The sequence below is a fragment of the Eptesicus fuscus genome, chromosome 14 (genome assembly GCF_027574615.1).
Source record: "Eptesicus fuscus isolate TK198812 chromosome 14, DD_ASM_mEF_20220401, whole genome shotgun sequence".
NCBI classification, from domain to species: domain Eukaryota; kingdom Metazoa; phylum Chordata; class Mammalia; order Chiroptera; family Vespertilionidae; genus Eptesicus; species Eptesicus fuscus.
The window spans coordinates 59,321,848-59,331,638 of NC_072486.1; the positions used below are offsets into that span (position 1 = coordinate 59,321,848).

Here is a 9,791-nt window from a genome sequence, read left to right on the forward strand (position 1 = left end):
AGCACAGGTTGCAGCCATCCAAATGCAAGCAAAAGGGGCAGAGTATGATGCCGCCCACAGAAACCCATTTACCAGCTCCGTAACTGTGAGACCTCGGGCTCACAATCAACAATACTATCACAGTCATTAAATAAGCAAAACAGAAAAGAACGATATCCTTAAAAATAAAGAAATACATAAACAGATATATAAGAATTCCAAAGCATTTCTAAAGTTCAGAAGGAAAAGTTCTTGAAAAAAAGTACTATATGAATTAAAGTATTTAGCCGTTTAATTAAATACACCGCAAATTACTGAAAAGTCAGAAAGACCAACTAGTGCCAAGATACCTAGTTCATTTTCATGCCAAAATTTCATATACACATCTGATTACCTTATTCTTCCTCTCTGAGCATATGCAACCACCTGAAATGACTTACAAAAAACAACACAGGTTCAAACTTGGACATTAAGGCAGAGCTTGCAGAGCAGAGCTGCGGAGAGGAGAGAGCTCCCCACAGCACTGGGAGGTTTAGGGGGTCTTCCTCCAGTCTTCGGTGCAGTGTCATCAGCGCAAGCTGAGAGGAAACTACTCAAGGCCAGGAAAGGGACCACCTGAGAGGATTAATGGGAACAATTATCTGAAATCAGGCCCAGCCCAGGTAAAAACTCTCATCATTCACAGAGCACTGGGAGGAGTACTCAAAAGGATTTTGCCATCTTGGTGAGACAAAATTGGCCCTAGACTAAATGTCGCACTGTTCCCAATTAGAGAAATTTAAAATAAGACCTGAAAAGACCCCATTGTTCCCAAGTAACTTAACCACATCCCAGAAAAAAACTCAGGTTTATAGGAAAATAGAGACATCCAATATCACTGCCCTACAAGGTAAAATTTATAATATCTACTATCCAAAAAGTAGAAGGAAGGCAGGGAACATTATTCAACTAAAACTAGCCCAAAAAATAAAACAGATGATAAAATTAGTACACAAGAACATTAAAACATTTATGATACCTGTATTCGGTATGTTCAAGAAACTATAGAAAAGAGCAAACATGTAACCAGACATTAAACATATTAAAACACACACACCCAAATCAAACTTCTAGAGATCAATACAACAAACGATTAAAAAATTACTTAACATGGAATTAACAAATTAGGAATTGTAGAAAAGATCAGTGAACTTGAACACACAACAATACAAAATATACAAAAGAAAATGCCAAGAAAAAAAGAATGGGGAAAAAATGAACCTCAGCATTCAGTGAGCTGTGGGACAACTTGGAGTGGCCTAAAACAACAGAAATAAATCTGACAAACAATGTAAGACTTATACATTGAAATCTATTTTTTTTTAAACTGCTGAGAGAAATTAAAGAAAAAAATAAATGCAGGGATATATCCTGTTCGTGGGTCAGAAGACTCAATACAGTTAAGATGTCAATTCTCCCATGTTAATCTGTACATTCAATGCAACCCCAACTAAAATCCCATCAAGTTTTATTGTAGAAATTGAGTAGCTGGTTCTAAAATTGATACAGAAATGCAAAGGACCTAGAACAGCCAAAACAACTTTTAAAACGTAGGATACAGTTAGAGAGCTTACACCATGCATCTTCACAATTTATAAAAGCAGTAAACAAAACTGGTATTGTCATCAAGATAAGAAGATAAATGGAACCGACTAAGAGTCAAGACACAGACCCACATTAATCAACAGATTTTTTACAAAGGTGCAGAGATATTCAGTGAAGAAAGGATAGTCTTTTCAATGAATGGTATTGGAACAAGAGGGTATCTGCACATCTGTACACACACACACACACAAAACACTGTAGAAAAATTGACAGGGATGCTGAAAGTGTTCTCTATTTTGATGTGATTATACAGGTAAAAATTCATCAAGCCATACAGTATATGTGTACACTTTACTATACATATGTATACCTGAAAAAGGGAGACAAAGTAAGCATATAAGTTAGCATACAAGCAAAGGGCCCATATTTATTTTTTAAAAATTATTTCTATCAATCCATCCAACATTTCATTCATACTGAGAGAGAGAGAGAGAGAGAGACCCACATGTGTGAGAAATATGTCTGGAATTAGGTTCATCTAATTTCAATGAAGGAAACTTATTGAATAAAGGATAAAAACTTAAGAGGATAAAGTTTGAAATTTTTTTCATCTTCACATTTTTCTGCATTTCCATTGTTTAAATTCCTTTAATGAGTGCATACTATTTTTATAATATAGTGATTTTCTAAAAATTGAAAGCAAAGTTATTAAGAGTAGTTAATTCTAGATGAAGAGAATATGAGTAATTTATATTTTCTTCTCTGTAATTTCTATATTTTTAATTCTCCCACTTAAAAGTATTTATATAACTACACATTAACATGAAAAAGTTTTGTTATGCTAAAAAATGTTAACTTTGTTATAATTACAACAATTATTCTTTGTATGCATGTGGACAGCATCCACATGAAAACCTTTAAAAAAGGAAGTGAGGAAGTATTTTGGGAAATGAGATTGTTGGACAACGTTTCTCTTTTATGACTATATTTTTTATGTTTGTGCGATATTAATTTCTATAAAGGGAAATGTTGCAATGACAAGTGTACATAGGAAGAGAACAAGAAGCATGAAACAATGCTGAAGATCCAACATATATTCAACAATGGAGAAAAGATAATCTTTCAACAAATGGTGGTAGAACTACTGGACACCCACATGCAAAACCATGAATGTACACACAGACCTTACACCCTTCACAAAAATCAACTCAAAATTGATAACAGACCTAAATATAAAACACAAAATATAAAACTCCTAGAAAGTAACACAGTAGAAAATTTAGATGAGCTTAGATATTGCAATGACTTTTAGATACAACACCAAAGAACCAATCAATGAAAGAAATAATTGATAAGCTGAGCTTCATTAAAATAAAAAACTTCCGCTCTGGAGAAAACACTGTCAAGAGAATGATAACACAAACCACAGACTGGGAAAAAAATATTTGCAAAACACATCCAGATACATCCAATAGCAGTGTCTAAATGACAGTGAAAGAAACACTCCCCTGATAATATTTTAATACAGCATAGTTAGTAAAGACAATCATCAAAAATATCCAGTTTCTGGTATATATAATGGTATATGACTCAGCCATTAAAAAGAAATGAGATCCTGCCATTTGCAACATAGATGGACCTAGAGGATATTATGCTAAGTGAAATGTCAGACAGAGAAAGTCAAATACTGTATGATTTCACTTATATGTGGAATCTAAAAACAACAAAGTAAACGAACAAGCAAAAAAAGCAGAAATAGACTCATAGATACAGAAAATAAACGATAGTAGCTGGAAAGGGGGATAGATGGGTGAAAAGGGTGAAGGGAAATGAGAGGCACAAACTTCCAGTTATAAAATAAATTAGTCACAGGGATGTAATGTAGAGCATAGAAAATATAATCAATAATATTGTAATAACTATGTATGATGATAGATTGGTTACTAGACATCATGGTGATCACATCCTAAGGTACATAAATGTCAAATCACCATGTACACTTGAACCTAATATAATATTGTATGTCAACTATACTTTAATAAATAATAAGTTTTTAATAAAAATTCCATTTCTAACAAAACCATGAGGAAATAGGTACTCTAATATACCACTTATGGGAGTGTAAATTATCATCTTTCTAAAGTACACTTTGGCTCTGTCAGAATACAAAAGGCACATATACATATTCTAATGCAGCTATTCCACTGCCACTGCCATAAATTTAAATTCCTGGGTATGCCCCCTCACTGCAATATAGTTTTAACAGAAGATAAAAACAAATAAAGAAACAACTAAAGTGTTTGTTTAAAAACTAATAGATTATGGTGTATCCATATGACAGAATGCTACATAGCTACTGAAAAGAATGACAGAAATCAGTGTGTGCTTCTAGAAATATCTCAAAGATAAAGTAAAACAAATGAACAAAGTTTGAAAGTATACACAGTATGACCCCACTTGTTTAAAGAATATATATATAATATTTATAAATATTCCTTAAGAATATATAAATTCATAAACAGTATTATACTAATACATTAAATATTTTTTCTTTACTTCTTTTTATTTTGTTCCTCTTCAAATATTTGAATTTCTAAATGCATGATTAATTTTAGAAAATTATGCATTTAATTTTAGAAATCATATGTATAATGTTTTAATGGCAGCAAAGATGAGCTAGGCAGAGATCACTGGCCCTTCAATTCGCTTGCTGATAATCTTTGTGTGTGTAATCTAATAAGTATGTTTTATATTTTATGTTGGTTTACATTTTTTTGCATACACATATAAGCATACATATATTTAAATCTAGCTATTTAGCTGACTATCAAATGATCAAATAATAACCATCTAAATTCAGCTACACAAGGTTCCCTGGGTATAAAGAGAATATTCTGATAACTGGAATCAAACATTCTAGCCAACCTGGCAAGAATAGTCTGGATGAAAATGAACATAACCTGGTGGCTAGCTGGCAAATATTAAAATAAAGTTTCTAACCAGAGAAGCTGCAGATCCTAAAAATGAGGAAGTGAACATGCCTTCTCTATGCCAAACTATGCTGGGCACTTTCACACGCTCTTAATTTCCCCAACAACCATAGCAGATCATTATTCCCATTTTACAAGTAAAGAAACTAAAACTGGTCCAGGGTTACTTTACATGGATAATACAGTAAGTTTCTACTAACTATACCACACCTCCCACCAAAGACTGTGACCACGTCTACCTACAAGTAATTGCTTAAAAAAAAAAAACACCTGACCAATCACCCAACATTTAAACCACATATATGCCTCAAAGCCTTCACGAAATTCCAATGTTAAAAATTACACATGCCCTGGCCGGTGTCGATCAGTTGGTTGGAGTGTTGTCCCATACACCAAAACGTGACGACACTGACTACCTAGGTCAGCGGCAAACTCATTAGTCAACAGAGCCAAATATCAACAGTACATCGATTGAAATTTCTTTTGAGAGCCAAATTTTTTAAACTTAAACTATATAGGTAGGTACACTCTTATTAACTTAATTAGGGTACTCCTAAGCTGGCCTTTGCTAAAAAATCAAGGGGCTAAAGAGCCGCATGTGGTTCATGAGCCACAGTTTGCCTACCACTGACCTAGGGCTCTGCTCTGAAGAGTGTCCACACCCCCCTCCCACCATAAAGGGGGTCGTGGACCTCAAAGCTGCTTGGTCAACACTCTCATCAAAGACTGGACCCCTCAACAGTGTTCTTTGGATTAAATATGGGGCTGACCAAAATACTCTGTGCAATGTAACAGGTGTTCTCAATGAAGGATTTGCTTGGTTTTTGAAATTTCATCTTCAAAAGTTGATGAAAACGCGAGCCTTCAATTCCTTCAAACCTCCTTGACATCTGTAACCTCCTTGACATCTGTAACCTCCTTGACATCTGTAACCTCCTTGACATCTGTAACATCTGTCTAAAAATCTCTACTCCGAGGTTTCTGTAAGGTCTCCTCAAGTCACAGTCAAGTTTGTCTTCCCAATTAAATTGGCTATTAAAGACCAACTTATAAAGAGAAGAGAGTCAACCATTAATTGGAAAGCAAATCACCTAGCAGTAAGTGGTAGACACATTTCCCAATTAAAAATCTGACAAGAATTCACAAAAACAAAAGAGCATCTCCCAGATGTCACAGTGCTTACTTCCTGTTTAGAAAGGCTTCCTGCTCCAACTTCACACCAAACACAAGGTGAGCAGGTGGGGGTAGAGGATCGATAGTAAAGCAGGAAAATGCTGTGCGCGGACATGGGCATGAAACTGTCCAAAGTGTGCATCAGCAGGGAGTCGGGGCTCTGTCCACCCAATTAGTTCCGTTTTAAGGGGCCAGTGGGCAAGATTTCAAACCAAAACCTGCAGTTAGCAGCAGCCCGACAGACTCAATCCCAAGCCCTGGGTCTCATCGAAGCCCCTCCTCACCACCTGAGGACCTCTTTGCAAAGCCAGAGTACACCCTATGAAATACCTAACTGTCCTGACATATTTTTTTTTAGTACTTTTTAAATGGTTAAGAATTTCATTTATGAGTCTCAAGGTACTTTTAAAAATACCCATCTGCCAAATGTAATACTTTCATTACAATTACACTATATCTCATCTTAAAGTTACTTTGATGGACTGCCACACTAGCAAAATAGAGTCATTATTTAACCACCTGGTACCCTGGTTAGAAACCCTGGTACCCTAGATGAGATTTGGATATAGCATGTCTACACCTACTCTGTCCTTAGGTCAACCCCTTATTCATCTGTACTTTTTTTTTTTTAATCCAGTGTTAAAAGACAATTATAACAATAAATGCTCTTCTAACAAATAGGAATAGCATTTAAAAATACATAATGTAGTTTAGAAATGACCTTTTTTACATATCTGAATAAGAGAACTGAGGGAGAATTTTTAACAATCACTATTCAAAAAAGAAAAACAACTGCTCAGTGATATAAAAAGCTAAAGCTAAACTAAACAAACTTTTCAGAGGACAGAGGACTCCTTCACGAACAAGTAATTTACTGTGACAAAATGATAGGGCCAAGGAAACATGAAAGAGAGCTGGCACATCCAGTTCCATGTATCCTTTAGATGTAGTTGAGATTTTATTAACATGAGTCTAAAATTGGTTTTTCTTTTTGAGGCTTGTTGCCAAAGCAACCAGGAAAGCTACAGTCTTTGATAGTTTGAAAAGAGGTTAAGGGTAAGAGGAGGTAACCAAAGTTTTATACCAGGAATTAGGAATCATGAGGACAATGTTGCAACAAGGGTAACACAGAGAATACAAATTGAACAGAGAGACAAAGCAGCAACTACAGTGACGGAACAACTTCTCCAGTTTTATTGAGATATAAATGACATTTAACAATGTATTCATTTAAGGTATAAATATGATGTATGTGTAGGTTGCAAAATGATTACCATAGTATGTTTAGTTAACATCTATCACCTCACAGTTGTGTTTTCTTATGATGAGAAATTTTTATATCTACTCTCTTAGCAACTACATTCCCTATTCTGTTCCCTGAAGTACTCTCCCCTGACTCTCCCCAACCTGAACACCAAAGTAATACTACCATCCTCCTCTCATTCACTGCCACTGCTTATGAAATTTAAACCACTGGGTATGTTCAAAAGCATATCAGGGAGGAAACAAGAATGGAGAGCGTTAGCAACACCCTCACTACAAGGCCAAAATTGCCCTGAGACTCAAAGAGATGTTGATATATAAACATCAACATCAGTCTTAAAATGGTCACATGTAAACATAAACCAGTATCCTTACCCAGAATGCTAGGTGTGGACACTCCATTTATATCATTATGGTAATAGATATAACAAAATAAAAAGTGTTGTTCAAATGGTCTGAGGTGGTCAAAAATAAGGAAGAAAAAGGAAAACAAAAATATGCAACAGAAGTCAGAGTAAAAAAAATGCACTGGGACTAAATCAAGGTGATTATGAGAAGGTATTATTTATGGACATAGGAAATGGATGGATAAACCACAAAATCACACCCACACCACCCAGCATTGGGAAATTTCCCCTGGAAAACACAAGGGCAACCAAAAGCAATGTATGTTTTTGAATCAGTATCAATAACAAAGCTTTCGTTTGTTTTTTAAGCTTTTTTCAAATATAGAACATTAGGGTCAATTTAACTGCATCTAAAAAAAAAACTGATATATAGCATAAAAGAAATGGGTAAAACCTACAGAATCATAATTACACCAGTGAGATGGTACATTTGTATATAGCTGCTAACTTCCCTAATTCCCCACTCCACTTTCACTGGGAAATAATCACTCCTTCCCCGGGATTCCCATTGCATTCCATCTCTCTCTTCTGGTCTCATGTCATAGTTTTTACTTACATATTTTATCCCTCAAATATAGTCTACATCATGTCAAATTAGTCTTTGCAAAACTCAAGGCATTCACTCATTCATTCAATAAATATTTCCAAAGTACGTATAAGTGCCTGGTACCATGCTACAGACAGGCAAGAAATATGTACTGCTTAAATGAATGTTGACTGCAAGGCAGAAAAAAAGTGAACTAGTCCAAAAAAGAATCCACATAAATCATGTTTTATATTTCCAAGGGGATTCGGATGGGAAGCTACAAATATGCTAATACCGTGAAACAGCTGCACTACCTGTGTATTGTCACAGCAAGAAAACGTGTCCACAATACAACAGCATTTCCTCTGCTTGGCCTCCCAAGTATATTAAGTATCTCCATGCAGAGAATTATCATCTGAATCCTTTAAAATATTTAGTAATGATGATTTCATATGTCATAATCTTAAACTAGAGGTCCCTAAATAACACACATGAGATGGGTCTTTATAAGTCCAGGAAAGGCAGGCTGTTTTAAAAGTTCGATCTGTGCATTCATTCAAGAACTTATTAAATACCAGATACTGCTGGGCCTGGATTTTAAAAAGATCAGGGCAGTGCAAAAGCCCTCCAAGAACGGAACCAAAAGTTTGCCAAAGCGGGGAGGGGGGTGAGGACATTCATGTTTTATTTCATGGAAAATACCCGAGTTGAAATTCAAATGTCAACAACGTAAAAAAACGTGTCGCGTTTTACTCTGGTTGTTTTTAGTCACTCCCTCTACCATTCTTAATGGTACTTGAAAGGATTCTCCCATTCTCAATTTATTTCACTTTAATAAAAATAAAAAAGCCAATGAAAGGCCTGCCACTCCCACTCCCACCATATAGATTCGGGGCGGGGGAGGGGGGGTGGAATGTGTACAGAGGGTAACTTGAAATTTGTTTCATTTCTTTCTTTCCTTCTAAAGGAATAGACCGGGAAAGGAGGCAGAATAAAAATCGAAAATGGATGAGTGCCTTCAGACCCACAGCCCTTCCACCGGCTCGCTACAGGCTCCGCCGGAGAGGCTGTGGCCGTGCACAGGTGGTTGGAGGTGTCCAAAGTGTGACAACATTATCTGCAGCGCGTGGCAGGCCTTACACCGAAGTCCCGGGAACTGGGAGCGCTGCAGGGGGAACTCCACAATCCAGGTGCTGGACGGGCTACCTGAGCACACCTGGCTCCCTCCACCACGCCCCACAGCGTGCTGGCAGGGCCTGGGCATCCCACCGGGGCAGCTCTGGCCCCAGAGAAAACACCGAGGCGAGGCTCCTCCCTCCAGCCCAGCCCCCGGACACTGGGGGGTCCGTGGGGACCCTGGGATGGGCTTGGGAGAGGCCAGGAGGGAAGGGGCGGGGAGGGTCGGCAGGGTGGAACCCAGCTCACCCTTCTCCCTGCCAAGCGGAGGTGGAGCCGCTGCCCGCTGCCCTGTCCCCTGACCCTGCCTCCTGCCTCCCTCACCTGATCACAGAGATGAGCAGCCCCGAGGGGTCTTTGCTTTTGCTGACTGTGGCTCGGTACTTGCCACCGGCTGCCTCTGCCGCCATCTTGGTAACGGGTGGAGAACCCGCGGGCTGCAATGGAGCGAAGGCGGTGAGAACTCTGCAATTGACCTCTCCGATAGTCCACCAATAGGAGAAGAGCATTTCACAGAACTTCTCTTCCCGTTGCCGGAGTGAGGGGGCGGGACTTAGCGCGTTTCCAGGCCGACGCGCGTTCTAAGCACTCTGGGAATTGTAGTTTTCCTTCAGCCGCTTCTGGGCTCGGAGGAAGCCAAACCAGAAGCTGCTTAGTGAAGTCTCCTAATAAGTGACTTACTTATATTTATTA

General features: G+C 37.8%; 1 protein-coding gene across 1 annotated transcript in view; it reads right to left on the reverse strand.

Moving 5' to 3' along the window:
- The window catches only part of EXOC4 (exocyst complex component 4), a 737,356-nt gene extending 727,795 nt beyond the window's left edge, over positions 1–9,561 (reverse strand). The window contains exon 1 of the mRNA XM_008150517.3: positions 9,423–9,561. Coding sequence (XP_008148739.2) covers positions 9,423–9,508 — 86 coding nt within the window. The 5' untranslated portion in view covers positions 9,509–9,561. The remainder of the gene's footprint in view (positions 1–9,422) is intronic.
- Between the last annotated feature and the right edge of the window lie 230 nt (positions 9,562–9,791).